Consider the following 20,837-nt stretch of genomic DNA (forward strand, 5'->3'; position numbering starts at 1 on the left):
TATTTTAAAATTACATCTAAATTTTAAATTTTCTATTGTGTGAAACTGAAGCAAAAAACTACTACCATCCACATTACAGATTATTTTACCTGATGTCCCTTTCTAGCAACAATAAAACCGGGAAATATTCACAGTTCCCTCTCTCTCTGAAAAAAATTAAATACTAAAATCATTTGTTAAGTCATAGTATGCACCATATGTGGTACATTAAATAGAAGACTGTCAATGCAATCATGAAACATAACAAAGCCATAAAATTAATAGTATCTAAGACAGAGCTCACAGTGAGTGTTTGTTCCTATTAAATAATTAGAGAAATTACTATTACTGTGTTAATCATAGGTGTTGAAGGTCTCTTCACTCAAATGGGTTCTTTTGCTCTACATTGTTTAACAACTTCATTTAATATTTTTTTTCCATAAAACTTATACAGTTCTTCATCAAAAATATTTCAGAATTTGAGTTGTTAAATGGTTAGGAGCATGACACAAAATCAAGACAATATACTTACTAAAAATATGTTAACTGCAGTACCAGTATTTCCTCTTATGGTAATATACTTTTGCATTAGCATACAGATATCATTTAAATGAGGTGTAATAAGCATAACTTTTACCATATGGAAACTTAGTAGTGATATTATGCAAGCCATGAGAGAGAGAGAGAGAGAGAAAAAAAAAGAGACACACACACTGCTTGTTTTTAACATCACACAATGCAATCCTGAAGTTCAAAGTCAATCAGTATTATCATTTAATAAGCATGAAAACATCTCCATATAACAATACTAAAGGAACACAATAAACACAAAAGAATTAGTCATATTCTGATTAACTTGACAAATTTTATTTCAATGCAAGTGAAAATCAATACATAAAATAAGTACTGAAAAACATTCCAATAAAAGGAAAAAATAAATCACTTTGTATTTGCTTGAAACATATTTTTCATACTTCCTACTTTGAGTTGTTTAATTCTTCTATACAGTAAGTTTCTATATGTTTAAATCAAATGTTTATTAATCAAAAATACACAAAAACCGATTTAATTGGGACCCTCATTTTATTATACTAAGGGCAAATTAACTTATTTTATTTTTTCAGAATAATAAGGTACATCAATTAAGATAGTTATTTAATTTTGATAATGTTTATTTCTTTTTGCAAATAAGAAAAGTGCATGTATTATTACAACCTGAGAAAATCACGTTTTACTAGTACAATATAAGTTTGACTTGAGATATCTGATGCTTACATTTATCATATGCAATATAAGGTGTACACAACTGAATAGAAATTGTATATTTTACTTGCACAATGTAGCTGAAATAATTTTCAAAAAGTTGCTAATTTCTTTAATACTTCATCATATTTACCATTTTTAGAATAACAGCATGAAAAAAACAAGTACCAAATGCTCCAAAGTACTTTTGAAACTGAACATTTTTAGGCATTATTTTTAAAATATTTTTCTAATAACATTGTAATTGACAAAGAGACTTACTTCTTCAAATAATATAAAGAACTACACAACAGCTCTCAGTATGAATATAATAAAAAAAAAACACTAAACATTTTAAACATTTATTAAAAACACAACTGTGTTGACAGAATGAACAAAGTCTTTTACTACACTTGTACAGCTTTAAAAATGTTTAACATAGTAGCAATATTACAGGTTTTTATACTTTTATATGAAGTACCATGTTATTTGAAAATACATGTTACAGTGAAATTCACTTTTAAAATGTATAAAAATAAAAATATCTTTCAACTTTCTAAGCTGACCATTTATTCAATTGTTTATAATTATACTCTATAATATTCTCAAAACATGTTAAGGGTATCTAATATTATTCACAAAGTAGATATCTTCTATGATTATTGAAGTTATGATTTTCACTGCAGTCTATATCTTCAATGAAGCCATATATTGTTTAGTGTAGCTGCAATCCTACGCTTCTGGAACAAATGAATCTCGTTTGCCATGTCTGGAGTTAACAATGAAAGAGAAAAAAAAAGATGTAATAAAGTTTTTAATGAAAAGCTTATAAAAATTGTACAATATATAAAACTTCCAAAGCAGTTTTACCTAAAATCAGTTGATATGACTGGAAAAATGAAAAAAAGGGATGTGAATAAAAAATATCTTACACCAATGACTCGTATTCTGAGGGTCACAGGTTCGAATCCCCATCACACTTAACATGCTCACCATTTCAGGCGTGAAGGCGTTATATTGCGACGTTCAATCTCACTATTCATTGGTAAAAGAGTAGCCCAAGAGTTGGTAGTGCCTTCCCTCTAGACTTACATTGCTAAATCAGGGATGGCTTGTGCAGATAGCCTACATGTAGCTTTGACAGAAATTACAAAAAACAAACTTACACCACTGGATGAGATAGGTCAAAGTGCAAGTATTTTGACTTTTTAGAATGTGTAGTTTCATGGTTGCATAGCAATTAAAAGATAGGTGAAAATAAACAAACCCTTATACATGTTAATTTCAATAGTCACACAGTGAAATTTGATTTATTACTACCCAGCCGTAATTTATAATTCAAACATTCCAAAGTGTAGATTTGACATTATGAGAAATAAGAAATAAATTCCAGCATTTTTGTTTTTAATTATTTTCAGTAAAAATCTTAGAGACAGCTTGTTAAAGCAATTGAATGGTAGTTTAAAAGAATCCTGAGATCCTTCCCAGGCTTGAAAAAAAGGAGGACAATAGACCAATGCCAAGCATCAGGAAAAGCATTTTCCTGCCAGATCCAGTTAAAAACAAATCAGAAGAATAGCAAGAGAAGCAGGAGACAGACGGCACAGCATATCATAGTGCATATCATTGGGTAGAAATGATGCACTGCCAGACCAATGAAGGGTCAGTGAGTTCCACCAGTGAAAAGGGATGGTCATAGTCATAGAGACAATCAGCTCAAAAGGAAAGAGGTGATCCCTTTGCCCAAGTCTTGATGGCTAAGAAGGTGGAGGAAGAAGCAGAAGTGGTAGATACCTGCAAAAGCTTTCACCTAGAGTATTGGCAATGCTCCAGATATCAGCTACTTCTTGGCTATCAGATAGCAAGATCAGGAAGGGGACAGAATTATATTGCCCACTGACCTTTCAAATTTTGTTCCATATGATTTTGGAACTGGTGGCAGAAGATATGCTGGTTGTGAACCTAATCCAAGATTCCTTCTGGTTTTGACGTCTTACTCACCGAGCCTGCTGGAAAGCAATGCGGTTCAAGAGTGTGGGATATCTATGGAAAGTATCCCAGGCCCGTTTTTGAGTCTTCAGTGCCACATGGCAGGCAGGATTCCATGGAAAACATGTCAAGGTTTATGAAATACATTGAGCAGCTGCTTGTATAATACAGTCAGACACTGCTGCCACACAGTTGTTTATTGATGGCTTACAGACAATGGCAGGATCAAGTTCTGCAAGAGCATTGAAACAGGGAGAGTTTGGGTGATCCAACTTTCACTGTGACACTCGGGTCGGATGGCATCGATCACAGCCAGTCTCTCTCAAATTTATAGGAAAATGATCACTGCCTCGTGGATTATTGTCAACCCCTCCATGAAATATGGGAGATTAATGAAGGGGAGCAAACTGAGAGATCAAGAGCAATAAAGGACTGACTAGATGTATGAAAATAAGTAGAACAGCCAGTATTGAAAAGAGACTGGTTGTGACTGGAGAGCATACACTCTACAGAGTGATTCCTCCTATCAATATCAGCACTTACCCAAAGAGGGGATGTTCATTTAATCCTGGGGGACTTTATAAGAGAGATGGCAACTGTTCAATGAAAGCATCAAGGTCTGATTGATCATGTCTCTTCAGGTGACAGGTAGAGAGAACAAACAGCGATGGTACGGCTCAAGGAAACACGGATGGCTACGGCCTCCGAGGGTGTGTCAAGTGGCAAAGACAGGATGGGCACATGCTGATCATCCAACAGTGCCACCTCTCCATGCATTCGTTTATCACACAACCTGTCATTTCCGTACAAAGAAAACTGCCCAAAGGTGACTGTATCGGCAGGTTTCAGAAATGTTTCCTGTAAGGAAAGACATACAGGATGGTAGGAAGCAATCAGTGTTTTGAAGTCATTCAGATTACAATATAAACCTAGACAGTTCCATTATATCAAGGTGATCATTTTTATTTATGTGCAGGCAAATTGGGTGGAGAACCCTACTGTTTATGACCACGTCTTTATTCTTTACTGTCTTTATTTGAGGGAGGTCTATCAACCTCTATGGATCCTGCTCTGGGTCGATTGGGCACGTCTTCGTTATTGGAAGATGATTCCAGTGATTGAGGATGTGAACAAATGATTGTTTTGCATCTTGGGGTAGGAGAAGAAGATGTATCTGAGGAAATGCCTGTACCCAGAACTAAAGGAAGTGGATCTTGGGATTTGTTGGGATGTATGTAAAAGTGTTGAAGTTGATTCATCAACTTTTTCAACCATGAAGGTCAAAAAACACTTTTCATTTGGTTTGAGAGAGATTCTTTTGGAGGCACAGAGAAATCTGTCTGCACTACCACTGCAATAGTGGAACTAAATGCAGCAGAATACGTCCAAGATGAAGCAGTGGATAGCAAATTTCAAGTCTCAGGATAAGTAATGTTATGAATCGTTTTCAAACCCTGCACTTCTTTTTCTTCCAACCATTTAGGGCAAGAACAAAAGTAGGACGGGTGCGAGCCATTGCAATTGACGCAATGAGGGTCCATTTCACACACGTCAATGAACCATGACATGACATCTTTAAGTGACCGAACTGCTGACACTGGAAACATTGGAGGGGTTCGGAATGTATAGTCGTACCCTGCACTTAAGATAACTTGCCTTGATGATGGCAGGTGGACATGGTGATCTAAATGTTAGAATAAGGATATTGGTTGGCATAGTAATTCCATCCTTGCAAGTGGAGATATGCCTCACTGCAGAAACACCTTGAGTGAAGAAACCAGCAAGAATCTCTGACTGAGGGATGTTCTTCAAATCTCTCTCAACAATAACTCCTCATGATTAATTCAAAGTAGCATGTGGTGTAACCTCTATAGGTATATCCCCAATTGCCTTTGAATTCAAGAGGAGTTCACTGTGTTGAGATGTGGATGTTTCAACCAATATGTCACCAGATCAAAGCTTCTTTACTGACTTTGGAGAGCCAGTAAGTCCCTCTCATCCCTTCTGAATGAAAAAGGGAGACATTTGCCCTAAAGATTTGTTTGAAAGAGAATGTAAGATAAGAAAATGAGGTACAACAAATGTTACAGATGTTGAAGATTGTTGCTCAAAATCTTCAAGGCATGGTCGTTTACCTATGGACTGTTTTTTAACTATTTTATTTAAGTTTTTATTTGGAGGATCAATAATCAAAAAAGGAAATTTCAGTGCCCACTGACCCCACCCACCATGGAACATTACAAAGGGATGCACCACAATGCCAAACAATAACACTGTAGCAATGCCAGGGTTTTGCGAGCACTATATCCAAACACCAGCATCAGATACAATTGCCACAATAACTGTTGAGAACATCCAACATTGGTACATGGTTGATCCTAGCCCAAGTGGACCAGTCGACTGACCCAAGGGGGGCCACCCAAAGGTTGCCCGTCTACAGGATTTCAAGGCCAAAGTGGTGTGTTAGGGTTGGACCCCTCAACCACCAGGATCCTTTCCTCCCCTTCACAGGTTACCATGCACGGCAAACACATGGGTTAATGTTTAGATCCCAGAGGAGGTAAACTGAAAGAACAGAACCTTCCCTGAGAGGTCCCCTCAACATGTACAGGAATCCACACCGGGCATAGAGAAATGGGTCAGTTGGTTTTGAATATTAATGAGAACTAACATGAAGCAATTTCAGGGCCAGTAGAGAGCTAAGTGAATCAGTATAAATAGTAGTTTGTGTACTGCATAGCTTCTACGTGATCCATGGCAAAAGAAACGGCACACAATTCGGTAGTGAACACAGAATCTGTAAAGAGAATCCTATCAAATTACAACAAGCCATGACAGAGCCCACAGAGTCACCTATTTCGAATGATCTGTATAAATAGGAATGGAAGGATGATTCGAAAAATGTTTGGCAAATGGAAGACAGTACATCCAATTGGGATTATCTGTCTTCTGCAGATAACTCAAAGAAAGGTCACATTTGGGGATGGTAATAAACCATGGTGGGATGTACTGATCAGTGGATAAAGCAATGTTATCCAAGGAAAGACCAATTCATCCAGCTGCACTTGGATACAAAGACCAATAGGAACAATGGCAGACTGTCTATTCTGAAAAAGCACAGCCCACTAAGAAAGGAAAACACAAGCCCAGGTGGGATGCTGTAATAAGGATTGAAGTTCAGAAGTAAACAGTAAAGATAACTGCAAATGGTGGAGGTGTAGAGGAGGTTCATAAGACAGTGTACAAACTCTGGACTGGAGAAGTGCAGAAAGCCCATGTGCAGAACCAAAGCCCCAGATGGTGAATGGAGTCCAACATCTTCAAGGCCAAGGTTCTGGTAGAGTCATAGTCCAGTTTCAATCAAATGAGAGTACGACATCACTGAAATGAGAGTACGATAGATATTGAGCATAAAACATCAAATCTGCTTCTCAAGAGGTAGAAGAGAGGACACAGGGGATGTTCAGTGCCCACGTACATTTGATGCATGACTGCTTGATGTGTGGAACAAAAGTCAGCTTGCAGTTGAATGAAAGCCTCAAGAACTTTGCCTCAGGGACCACAGGAAGCACAACTTCTCCAAGAACATGAAAACCCCACTGGCAGTAGAAGTGCATGCAAACAGTTTTACAGCAAGAAAAGGTAAAAACCATTTGCTGTGGTCCACTTTAATAAATTGTTGAGGGCAGTCTGTAGCTGCCATGTAATAAACCTCATGCTCGACCATGAGCAGCCACCAAGCCACAACAAACCATGGTAGACCCCACAAAGTCACCTGATTCCAAACCATCCATTTAAATGAAAACAGAAGAACGGTTAAAAAAATATTGAGCAAAGAGAAGAGTGTACTTCCAGTCGAACATATCTGCCTTCCTCAGATGGCTGAAATGTTACATGTGAATATGTTAATAAGCCACAGGATGAGCTGACCATTGTAGATGGCAATATCATCCAATGACAGACTCAATTCAACCAGGTGCATCTGGATGCAAAGACCAAAAGGAAGAATAGAAGACTATCTGTTCTGAAAGAGAATAGCCTACTGAAGAAGGAAAACACAACCCTAGATGGGATACTATGGTGAGGATTGAAGCTTGGTAGCAAATTGCAGAGAAAGATGCAAATGGCAGAGGTGATGAGGAGGTTTATGGGACTAAATGTACAAACTTTGGGCTGGAGAAGTGCAGAGCTGAAGTCCAAGATGGTAAATGGGGTTCAACATTTTAGGCGGAGGACCCGGCATACAAGTGTCAGAAACACATAACCAGTTCAATAACTACATCAAAACACAGACTGTGATATAACTATTCAACTTATTTTACAATTTTTATCAAAGCAAATGGCAAACAAAGATTCCATTATAGTAAATCTAGTATGTTTCAAATGTCAGGCCACAGCTAAGATTAATCATATCCATAAGGGAAAAGGTGGGAAAGTGTAAGCCACAATCTTTTACATAGTGCCATTCAACATGGTATTATGTATTTGATGTCAGAGTTGTGAACTATATTCATTTTACTACTTAACTGTTGATTTAGTGTCTGTTTCTGGTAAAGGGCAGCAAGTATTACAAAATGTAAAGGAATAATGAAAAAAAACAAAAACAGTAGATATGCATTTTGGAGGTTCTAGAGGCTACACAAATATACAAAATATGATGAATAAATGTATCCTTATTCTTAATACAAGCATTACCTTGAACTCTGAGTTGTCAAATTCCGATTCAAATTGATGTTATCAATTCATAGATCTATCTTGAACACAAGTACTTTTGTAACATGTTTTTTTTGTCAAGACAATCCACATTATCGTGATCATAAAACTATTTTATGGTTCAATGTCAATTCTGATTTTTAATTATCATTGTTAAATAACTAAAGACAAACTAACAGCAAGAACAACAAAAAAGTGTGCTTCAGACACCTTTTTCAAACACCTTGGATTTAGCATAATAAAAACAAAACAACAACTAGTAAACAAAATTATTGATCTGACATGGTAAATCAACCTGGCAATCCAACTGATATTTTATCATATTCCCACTATGTGGCATTTGAAATTGCAGACAAAAAATTTTAAATAAAGAATAAGTCCAGTTGTGAGGGTTAAAACTACAGATATATAAACATGTATATACACTGTGACATACAGACATGCTTTACAAGTGTAGGTACCTTTTTAAGTCTTTAAAAAGCTAAAAAATCATCCAGATGTGGGCCATTTTTTCCAAGAGGATCAGATGGTACCATAAAGTGGTCACCTACAAAGCAGTACATAAGAAGCCTGGAAAACCAGAAAAATATTTATGGTAAATTATACATAAAATACACAAAACAATGTTTTTCATATTTAGAAACACCTTACACAGAATTTCTTAGAATTCACTTATACTTGCCAATATTAGTATGTGTATAAATGCTTTATAGAATGACAAAATTGAGTTACATGCAAAATATCAAGATAACATTATGAGAAACTACATAACTGGATAAGCAGCATTAACATTTTCCATTTATTTATTTATTTACTTTAAAACAAAGCTACACCATGTGCTATCTGTACTGTGTCTGTTATAGAGATCAAACTTGAATCTCCAGTATTAAAAACTTGAGGCTTATATTTGAGTTGCCAGGGAGCAAATTATTATTATAGTATCATGCCCTGAAATTACTGACTGTAATAAATTATTTCTATAAGTATTGGGTAAGATGTGATTAAACAGTTAGTTTCTCAAAACATTACGACAACTTGTCATTAGAATATTTTCATTAACCACAATAAGTTTTCTTTGACTCTGACAATATAAAATATTTTATAGTTCGAGCACATTGAAAGATGAAATTAACAAAAAAGGATGAATGTTATGCTAGCTCAAATGAAGACTGTCCAAACATGATAAATGATTAGTTGATTTTTATATTGTAATGCACAAGTTTAAACTGTATCTAGTGATCACTTTGTTCTGTGTTTTAAGAAGAAAAAGACACCATCATATGCACATATATTTTATTTTGCATTTTTTAAGACAAGGTTTTGTCAAAAGATAGTGGGAAAGAGGAGCCTCCCCTGCAACTCCAACTTTATTTTTTAATTTTTATCATACTTGTAAAAATATATTCGTCATAATTCTTAATGTTATTTATTACTTTTGAACATGTACGAAAATATATTCTCTAAACTTAAGTATGCAATTTTTATACATTCTAATGAAGATACACATACTTAAAAACTATTCTTTGAAAAATTCTAAACGTATGCAACTCAAAAAAATGAAACCTTTTTTAATATACTGCAGTTTCAAAATGCAAAAAATATATGCTAAACTGGCTAACAAAATAAGCACCTAACTACTCAACCCACCCACCAAGAGAAAAAGAAAAGAAAAAGAGAGAGAGAGCAAGACAAAGGAAGGAGACAAGAATTTACACCTTAGTTTTTGAAGAATAATCTGGAGAGCAAATTCAACTTTGCCCCTGTAGGCCCAAAAGATTACAAAATGAAACCAGAGAGCAGATTTATTTTGAAATTAGACAAAGAAACTGTTAGAATTAGGAATGTTGGCAGTTAAATGGTTCTATACATTAAGTTTTAGACATTTGCAAAACAAATATTTGTTATATATCAAAGTACATTTTGTAAGTGACTGAGCATTTCATTATTGTACTAAACTGAATTTTATTTTTGATATTTCAGTTTATGATGATTAGTGGTTAATAATCTTCAAATCTTTGGCACTAGTAGGGTATATCCCAAGTATTTGAGGTATAAGTAAAATATATCTCAAATTTCTTGATTTTTTACCACTTATGCCACAGTGTTTTTTGTTTGTAATGCTTTATCACAATGTTTCTTTGTTCAATATTATGTTTTATTTCTTACCTCTTTTTCACTGTTTCTTTCCAATCACTTCTTTCATTCATAATGTCACGATAATTATCATTTGACACTATCACTCCACCATTCCTTGTGGCCAAGTCAACAATAAATCTGAAAATGTCAAAAATATGATCATTAAAAAAAAATGTTACACAACATTTTGTTTTGCAATATATACCAAAGTACAGAAAGTTGTCCTGGTGCCATTTTTAAATTTCTTTGTGTATGGTACTGCATTACATTCAGAGTTTAATTAAGCCACTTCACCATCAATGAAAGTAACATAAGATATGATATATTTTGGATTTTTGTTATGCAAGTTTGAATAAATTTGTTTCAAAGGAAACCTTTCTAAAAACAATACTGAGTTGCAATTTGTATGTCACATGATCCACAAGCTTTGAAAAGCCCTGAACTTAGCAGTAGTTCAGTCTTAGCCATGTGAGCTAACAATGCACAGGAATATCTACACAAACTATGTGTACTTGATTTGACATTTATGTTCCTAAAACTGTGTTCGATAGGAAAAAGAAACATCTTCCAACCATTGACAGCACCCACCTTCTAGAGTTTATCTTGAAATCTACAACATGCGTGCATATATATATATAGTTGTCAAAAACCTGTTTATACTACATACTCTACCAATGGCTAACTTAAAATTGGCCTTCAGTTTTCCTTATGGTGTATATGTAATTGCCATTCATACTGTTGTCTGCTTGATTGACTATAGAATGTATGGTGGTTTCTTACTTAAATATGCTATAGTTAGAGAGACAGTTAAATTGCATTTTGGCCTTACTTTTATAATTTAATTAATTATGTATTGTGTTTGAATGGTTTAATAATTTTTATAAATTTAACTTGTTGCCTGGATTTTGAATCATTATAAACAAGATGGTGTGTAAAAGTGTTATATTTTTTCAGCAATGAATATCTGCAGGGTGCCTGCCAAAATACCTTCAAATAAAACCCTGCAGGTACCAGTTAACATATGTGTAAATGATAATAGATGAAGAACATGAAAGGAAAATTAAAAATAAACTACAAGTGAAAAAAAACAACAAAATATTTAAAATTATGTACATCAGATAAATACAACTATTCTAGTGGATTTCTACGAAGAGTTGAAAAGTATTTACATATTTCCACTTATTAATTTTAAACATTTGATTGCACAGTATGTTAATGATATTAGATAGTTATTGATATAGTAGAAAAAAACAGAAATAAAAAGAAATATTTATCATAAAAAAATTGATATTAATTTATACTTCACGTAAAAACACCTTGCAGTGAACTATTCAAAATGCAAGTAACTAAATTAAATAATGATTTTTTTTTTTAGAAATAGTAGAAAAAATCAAAATTATTCTATTTTTCTGAAACTACATACCTTCAGAAACATTCTTATCAAATTTTAAACAATTTCATACACTCATTTTATTTTGGAATGAAATATAAAAAGAGCTGTATTAATAGCCAAAAATCTTGTAGCCAGGTCTTACCATGTTAAGGAGCCACACTGCAAAACTCATCAGCACTGACTCTCAGTTAAGTTAGAATAAAAGAGTAATAAAAAACACAGATTCTTATGAATTTATCTCCAGAAATCTTAATATATTTCTTGGTTTGACAATACGACATTTTTAAGTGTTGTAACATTAAAAATCCTAAATTTCATTTTTATATATGTGTGTGTATGTAATATGTAAAATATTGTAATATCCACTACAGAATTACAAAAATTAAAATAATATTTCCAAATAGATAAGTAATGGGAAAATGACAATACATTACAAGCAAATTCAAATGATCTTACACTTCATACACTTTTGATTTTTATGGTATATTAAGTGGGATATATCAAAAAATTAAATTTCAACCATTAAAAATCAAAATGTTTACCTATCATCATAACTACTGACAAATTTCTCATTTATTTTTCGAGATGGTGTGAACACAATAAGCTGTTTGTCACCTAAAGCTTCTAACAGGTGTTGATCAGTAATTTTGTTTGACCAACTTTTTGAGCGTCGACGCTGTGGGACAAAAGCTGCAATGTCATGATGACCACGGTTGTGAAAGTAGTTAATAGCCAACTCAATTCCTCTACAAGAAAATACTTTTCTGGGTTTTCCATGACTATAAAACAATTAGAAAAACAAATTAAAAAAATATTAACTAGGAGAAAAGCAGAACAAAAAAAAACTAAAACATAATATATCCAAATAGTAATTTATCCATACATCATTTTATTACGATACTTACGACATAGCAATATTACTCCCGTCAATAACAATTGGCCTTAACTTTTTCATCTGAACAGGAACAACAGTCTCTACTGAACTATTGCATCTCTGGCTCAAAGGTACAGAAGCATTGTCTTGAAGTACTGATGTAATTTTCTTTGAGTCGATTTGACCTTTCCAGTCATTACATTTTTTACAATTCACAGTATTACACTTATCACATGACACACTATGACCAATTTCACTGAATGTTGTATGCATTGTTGGAGTATCTTTAATATTAGTTAAGGTTAATGGAATTATTTGTTTTTCTTGCAAGTGGTTAAATGACTTTTCACTTTTTATATGAGCTCCTGAATTAATCATACTTATAATTTTGGAAGATTTATTGTGTTTAGAATTCCTTTTGCAATGTGTTTTTAGGATTTGTGGGGTTTTATATTTTATTGTATTGGTTCTATCTATAGATATCCTTTTTTTATTTTTCCTAGATATCAACCTTCTTTTCTTGTGCTTTTTGTAAGATTTATTTGTAACCGTTGTTTTCTCACTTGAGTTAAGTTTTACAACTTGAGCATCAAATTTGGAAACAGCAGAACCTATAGAAGTTATAGAATTATTTACAATTTCAATATCTACATCATGAAAGGCACTTGTAATTTGTTTCTTTTTTTGTACGTTTTTAATACACTTTGACGGAATGGTAGAACATTCTTGAATGTCAGGAACTGAGACATCATGATCTATTTCAATTATAGAGAGATTAGCAATATCACAATCAATTTCAATCACAGACACATCAGCATCTTGACTCCTTCCTTTCTTTTCTTCAATGAAAATGACACTATCATCTTTTTCACTAAAGCTGTCTTCCGAAACACAAGACCTAGGAACAAAATCCTTTTGATGGATACAAGAACCGTTTACCTTCTGTGCTTGCATTATCAAGGACAGCAGAATTTTTTAACTTTCTGTTATTTCTTCACACAAGTAACTTTTTACATCAATTGATCATCAAGAGTTTTGCTACATAAAGCAGCTGTGTATCTAGTTATCAAGTCTCTCCATTGCTACCTATAGATGGTACAGAGATTCACCTGATTAGTAATATCACACAGTGTTCTTCAACTGATCACATAAATTGGGAACATTTTTCCTGAGTCTGCAATACGTATGAAGCAGTCTTGACTACCACGTACAATATTAACAGAGTAACCTTTCAGTAGTACAATAAATCATGTATAATTAATAAATATAATATGGAGCAGGCCATGGTATATAAAAGCTCAGTCACATGTGGTTCACAAGAAAACTCCAGAATGAATTTTCTACAGAAAGAAAAAATATTTTACATTAATACATTAGAAACACAATATTCCTTAACATGTTTAAGAAACAAGGTATAATATCATGTAACAGGCTTTCCCTATACAATTATAAAAGTGAAATATATCCCATCATGAATGCTTTTCTTTACTCCCCTTTACTGACACAAGTTACATGTACAGACATTTAAAAAAAAACCTTATATTTAAAATTATTATTCTTTAAAATTATTTGTCCTGTACAAACTAAATTTCACCACATTTAGATTTAAAACAAGTTTTATTCAGGAAAATTTAAACACTGCAGAGTATTTCAAAAGGTATAAGATAATGTGCATTTTGCAATGTTTTCCACTTTTCTTACAAATATATCAAACCATTTTTAAAGTGAAGCTGACATAAATATCATCTAGTTTGGACAAAACAATATCCTGCATGCTAATATTTTTTACTCAAATCACCAATTCTGTACTGTTAATAAAAAAGAAAGAAATGAAAGCAATCCTAGTTTGTAAGAATAGTAGTTTAAGAATTCAGTATGATGCAATGTACATGTACAAGCATAATATGCAAAAGACTTCACATAAATTCAGTTTTGCTTTTAAATGAATAACCACAGGATTTTTTAAAAAAAACTCTCTACACATCAGGATTGACTTGCAGTCTTAATTCTCTTAATTTTTATGCTATGCTTTTGTTCACTTAAGTATTTATTATTTTGTAGGGAGTTACTTTATATTCATGGTGCCAATTTTGACAATCAAAAGGTCCTTTAAAACTGAGTTTCTAAGTATTCTCAAGATAGCTGGTATGAGTATTAAAACTTTATTTAAAATAAAGTACAGAACAATGTTTTGACCTTCTTAGGTCCTCTTACAGGTTAACAAAGAGAGTTTGCAAACTTAAGAATACATTTTACTTTAAGTGGGTTTCTCATAATCATGAAACATTGACTCAAAGTTACTATTATAATACAATCTTTATCTCAGAACATCTGGATAATGTATGTAGCTCAAACCTTTTAATTCATTTTATAATAAGAACCAACACAATCATCCAATTTAAAACACCAAAACAACATTAGGTAATAATTTGTTTGTTTTTGAATTTCATGCAAAGTTACACGAGGGCTATCTGCACTTAGGTGATAAAATTCTATAGTGTGTGTAATCAAGTCTGAAGTCTGTAAATATACATTTAAAAGAAATTTAAAGAACAAACATCTGCAGTAAACTATAATTTAAATCTTTCTTTTCAACTTATAAAACTTCATTAATTTGCCAGCTTAGACATTTTAAAACTCTGCATCATTTGTACTAAACACTTGTACTTTGAAATGCCACTTACCTAATCCCACCAAAATATTTTTACATTAAATGAAAAGACATTAAGCTATACACTCTGATAAGACATTATAATAAGAATCATGCTTCACTTTCTAATTGGTAAATTTATGAATGGTACTTCAAATCCAACACCAGTATTGCTCACAGCCACCCTTCCAAGTTAGTGGAAAGTCAACCTGACAAGCTGCAAAATCCAAGAAATAAACAAGTATCTTAACTGATGTTTATTAAATTAGTTTTAAATTTAAGATGTACTAAACCTTCATTTTTATGTGTCTCAGTGACATCTCAGCTCTCATCTCTCCATTTCAGAATTTTCTAACATTAAAAATAGGTTGCAACAGTTTTCAATGTATTAGAAAAACACTAAACATAATTGAAAGCATAAAACTAAAATCTAAACCTCCCAATTCCTTAATCTACCAAAATATTGATAAACTTATTGGAATAAAAAAGTCCCACCACTTTCTCTAAGTTTTGAACTTTCAGTATTATTTGCTAATTAACTTTATAAGACTGATTAATGTTTATAGCCAATAGAAAGTCTATATATAGATGCCAACTATTTCAAATGACTGAGCATAATGATTGTAGACAGAGCCTGTACAGATATTGTACAATCACTGGATACAATTTTAAGTCATCTTTGCCTGTGGATCCATCTGTGGCTAGACTGTAAACACTGTTAGTAAGTATGCTTGAAATCATTTTGACATCTTCACAACCAAACATTTGTACAATGACTGTAGTTTTGGTTCTAGCACAGCCATATTTTTTCACTATATCAGATTCTGGGAACATTTTTCTGAATAGATGTCCTGCATGATCGGGTACAGCTAGGGGTAAATTATGAGCAATGACGAATTGTGTGAACATCACACTTCTGCATTTATGGTTTCATATTCAGAATTCTTACTCATAAGTGTCGTTATCTGCATAGTTTTTGTTTTTGCCTCAGCCTTTTGTTGGTGAGATGCCGATTTTGTATGTCTGGAACAATTGTTTATCCTGCCATGTGCCACAGAAAAATCGATATGACAAACTGTACAAAACGCATGACTGTCACTGACTTTTGATAGAATGACTGGATATTTTGCACTATAATATTTCCTAAATTTTGATTCACAGTTTTAGTGCTTTTAGATTTGCCAGAAACAAGACATTCTGGTGAACGAGGCCTCTTTTTTTCCCATCTTGTGAACGGTTGCATTGGTGTTTCTATGCAGCTTAGAAAACAAGAAAGCGCTGATTGGCTGGCAAGCACTGATAACATAACTATGAATTCTCCCACATACTCAGTGTGGAGAAGCACCACACTCAAACTATTGGTAGATGTCGGAGATACAATTTTTTTTTTTTTATTTCAAGCACAAACATGATTATTACAAGTAGCCATTTGGACTATGTTTTTTATTTATTATCAAAATTTATTTGTATCTCACTAGAAATTTTCTTTTCACCCCTTTCAAGCCCTGGGGGAACAATTAATCACTTTATTGTATAGACCTATATAATACATAATAATTTGGGAGTTGCAACAAGTTGTAATATTTGTCTGTATGAGTGTATAGTTATAATGTATGCACCAAAATTGTAATGATTATGCTCAAATCGTAATGGTTAGCATCTCTGTATATATAAATCTTAAAACTTTTTAGTTTCTATCTCCATAAACTATTAGTCAGTAGGATTATTTTAAGCCTATTCATAACTTATTCCAAAAGTCAAATATAATAGTTATGGAAATTCTGTTTTAGTGACTGACATATTTTGTGTGTTCTAAATTGCATGTTTTAAAGCTATATTAATTTGTTGAACAACAAAATTTGAGAACCACTGATGCTTATGGAAGAACATCTAAAGTTCCTAGTCAAACTGAAAAAAAAGAAACACCTTAAATATACAGTAAGTACTATGGATTTGTTTAATTTGTGTGTTTTTTATTATAAATAACAATATATAAAAGTGACTAAATCATCATCAGTAAAATGTAAAAAATAAGGAATTTCTATGTATCATTAAAATAATGCATTTTAAATTTTATGAGCTTGAGCACTCTGTGTAACATTACACTCAGTAACTGCATGGTGTTTTGTTCAGTTTTATAGGCAACAACCAATAGTAATAGGTAGCTGCTGCAACCTATTGATTTTGAAGTGAAGTTTAATGTGTTTAGGTAGTACAGCAACAAAAAAAAAATCAAGATTAAATGGAAACATGAAAAACTTATGATATTCATGTTTGAGTTTATTTGAATGAAATATTACAACTATAAGGTGAGAAGAAGTATTTTTAATTTTATTCTTTGCATGAAGATCACCTCTCACTCAAAACAGCTCAGCAAAATCTTCAAATGTTCTTCAAATGATCCACTAGAATAACTACTGTATCGTCTGATTGTTAATAGAATTTAGTACTGATGCATCATCTTTCTTACACTTTTATGGGGAAAATAACAGGACTATTGGACACATGTAAACTATAGCAAGGTAGGAGCCATTTTATGCTATGAAAGTTATAATTTTCTAAAAGATTGGTTGTTCTTGGGAATAGAATTTTGCTTTTTTAATCTCTTGAAACCATGGCTGAGCATAGCTTAGTGGTTAGTATGCCAGACCATGAACTTGCAGGTTTGTTATTTATTTACCATTACCATTAACCAAACTTATGCTCAACACTTATGGGCCAAGATGTGGTGTAAAGGAATAGTGAAATTTCACTATGAGATCAGATGAGTCCCCCAAGCAAAAGCTTGTAGTGGTGTTCTGTTTACCAGTATCAGCTACCTTCCCTCTATTAGGTTCCAGTTTATCACTATCAGTTCAAAATTAGTAATGACTAAAGCACATAGATTTACATTGAGTTGATTTACGCAATCTTTCCGTTTTGTTTTCATTAACAATTATATGATGATTTTCTTGTTAAATTAAATTTGTTTTACACTTTGGAATTCTTTCTAGTTTTAGTCTAACGTATAAATACTAGACGACGGTTCCTTTGTTGTGATTAAATGAATATTTTTATGTTTTAGAAATTGTTAGACTAGGCCTATAAATGAGGTAATTTTTAACCTTTTGAGTCAGGAGTTCTGTTAGTGTCATATTGAAGTTCGAATAGTTGCTTGCATTTTTTAAAAATGAAATGCAATTACAAGCGTCTGTAGATGATCATGAAGTTACTAACTGATTAATCGATGACAAATAACACGGAGTATTTAATCGAACTAATTTTACGCAAAAAAGTAAAATAAAGTGACAAACTGGACGTATTAATATTGAAAAATAATAATATACTTACTACTATTCTACCGTAGATATACTTCTCCCAACACTGACACAGGGTAATATCACTTTGTATCTTAACTGTAACGTGACACTGTAACTCTTAGAAAATAGTTAAATGGTCAAATTCAAAATACGACGGTCGTTTTGATTGGATATAGTATATCATGTCCGGAGTGAAAATGAAGTCTTTGGCATAAAAAATTTTAAAATTTAAACACACAGAAAAATACGTGTAGATTTTTAAGTAGTACTGTCATAAGCAAACTAGAAATAAGGAAAAATGCAGAACATTAAGAATTCAGTGAAGAGGCAATATTGCATTTTATTTTATACAAAAAACGAAGGAAATCCAGTCTCAACGATCAACATATTCTTCAAAGGTAAATAGAGTATTCACAGTCTCTGCTTATGAGCCTTAATTTTTACAAATTCATCAATGACCTCGTCAAAATTACCTTTGCATATCATATTCAGTTAAAAGTAAAGCCAGATTTATCAATCTTGACTGACTCATGGTTGAGCGAAAGAAATTTTTTATCAATTTCAATTTGGAAACACTTCTTTCACATAAAGCAGTAGACACACAGACGGTCAAAAACAATCTCAGATACAATGACAAGCTAAGCAGAGATTCACAAAAATCTCATTTCACAATAAACTTCATAAACTACAACGCTGTCCATTTCTTTGCTTCTTCAACGCTGATTCTGGCAGCTTCCAAATGCTTCCGAAGTCATTCAATTTTCATACTGATATCTACATCAGATTCATCACAAATTTGAGTCAATTTTGGAATACATTTCCGAAGTTCTCCTTCTTTTTCAACAACCAAAGTGTTTGGATGAATAACAGCGAAGATTGATAGACTTTGATCCATTGCCTTAGACTTAGAACAAATATCCAATTATTGATGAAAGTGATCAAGATATTCAAACATAACCCTTTTTACTTCCTCTGACCATGTGAGACCAGCATCCTTCGCTATTTCTCCTGGCATCCTCTTCTCTCCATAGAAATGTCTATTTCCTTACAGTTCATAGTAGTATAATGAATGGCCTTCTCCACAGCTTCATTGTGCTGATCTTCAGCAAACAGTTTTAGGACTTGATGCTTCACAATGCACTTTTCAAGGTTGATTCCAACTGTTTGCAAATAATTTTGTGTGAGAGTAATTTCTTTCAGGACTTCCCATCAGACAAAAAATGTAATTCAAAAAAGAGAAATCGCATACAGCGAGCAGCAAAATCTTAGCTGATCCTCAGGTATTCACATTTTCTTTGGAATTGCACAGTACTTCAAGGGTTGAGTTCAGTTTTTCAAAATTTGCCTTCACTGAGTTCACAGAATGATAATGAGCACTCCACATTGTTTGGGAAAATATTTTAAGTATCACGCCTACATAGTCCATCAGCCTTTCCCATCGATGAGGTGAGACCGAAGAGAAGGAATAGACTCTTTCCAATGCTCCAAAAGAGTCATACATTAATAAATGCTTCCAAATGAGTGCACTTCGCAAAGGTTCAGAGAATAATTTGTACAAGACACAAACAAAGCTTTGAGATTAATTGCTCTGAGCTTTGACTTAATACCACCATGAATTCTAACCACAGTTGCAGCGTTCTCATATTCTTAACCACAGCAGATATTTATGTCCAGTCCATCTCTCTCTATGTTTCAGGATATCTTGTGTGAGCTCATCAGCAGTCTTACCGGCAGTAGGGAAGAAGCCCAAGAATGATTCCTTTACTTCAACTTTGTCAGAGTCAGTATGGGTGTATCTTATCACTTCACACATTTGATCAGTGTGGGAAGCATCAGGAGTGCTGTAAAGAAGAATCCTAAAACACTGTGCTTTCTTAAAATCAACCACTATTTTCTCTTTGACGTAATTCCCTAAAAGGCAAATGAACTCATTCAAAATCTATGAAGATAAATACGAAGTCACTCTCCTTCCAAATGGAAAAGATTGCTTAATCCTCACAAAGTGTTCTTTCAAAATTGGATCATAGTTTGACAGCAACTCTACCGATTTCATGAAGTTTCCTTTGCTTACTGGTGACATGTTCTCTTTGTGACCACGAAAAGGAAGATTTTGGTGAGACAGAAACAAGGTTATGTCCAAGAGGCAGTATAAAATATCCGTCCATTTCTTTCTCTCCTTGTCCATTGCTGCTTGATGAACTTGATCAATGGTTTTTTTTAAGCTTCAACCATGCTACCAATGTCTTCCATATCTCCAAGCATGAGAGATGCTGTTCAGAAGCTTCATGGACAGGCACTTTTGGGTTTAGCTTCCACCTAGCCTGAAACCCAGTGACAAAGCTGGATATTTCATTTCCTTTGACATCAAGAGCAAACAGTCTGCAGCAAAAACAAAACAAGCTTTATTTTAAAGGAAAGTAAACAATTCATTTTCTTCAAACTTTCTCGCCATTTAGCAAAGCCTTATAGAACCATGCCGTAGTCAGCTGTCGACTCTTCCCTTTTGATTTCTCTTCCTGTCTTTGAACTGCATTGAAAGGTCCATCCCTATTTTGGAAACAT

At 33.2% G+C, this 20,837-nt stretch overlaps 1 protein-coding gene across 2 annotated transcripts; it reads right to left on the reverse strand.

The window, feature by feature from the left end:
- Nucleotides 1-830: 830 nt before the first annotated feature.
- Nucleotides 831-18,914, reverse strand: LOC143256880 (uncharacterized). Of its 2 annotated transcripts, XM_076514687.1 has the most exons (7): nt 18,307-18,477; nt 15,099-15,193; nt 12,358-13,666; nt 11,995-12,231; nt 10,090-10,197; nt 8,385-8,493; nt 831-1,990 (listed from the first exon to the last, which is right to left on the reverse strand). In XM_076514687.1, exons 3-6 carry the CDS (start codon nt 13,278-13,280, stop codon nt 8,397-8,399), a joined length of 1,365 nt encoding a protein of 454 aa, XP_076370802.1. In that variant the 5' UTR covers nt 13,281-13,666; nt 15,099-15,193; nt 18,307-18,477; the 3' UTR covers nt 831-1,990; nt 8,385-8,396. The 2 variants fall into 2 exon arrangements, with proteins under 2 accessions (XP_076370802.1, XP_076370801.1); XM_076514686.1 differs by lacking the exon at nt 15,099-15,193 and having other exon boundaries at nt 18,307-18,914.
- Nucleotides 18,915-20,837: the final 1,923 nt, after the last annotated feature.

This window comes from Tachypleus tridentatus, chromosome 7 (genome assembly GCF_004210375.1).
Source record: "Tachypleus tridentatus isolate NWPU-2018 chromosome 7, ASM421037v1, whole genome shotgun sequence".
Taxonomy (NCBI): domain Eukaryota; kingdom Metazoa; phylum Arthropoda; class Merostomata; order Xiphosura; family Limulidae; genus Tachypleus; species Tachypleus tridentatus.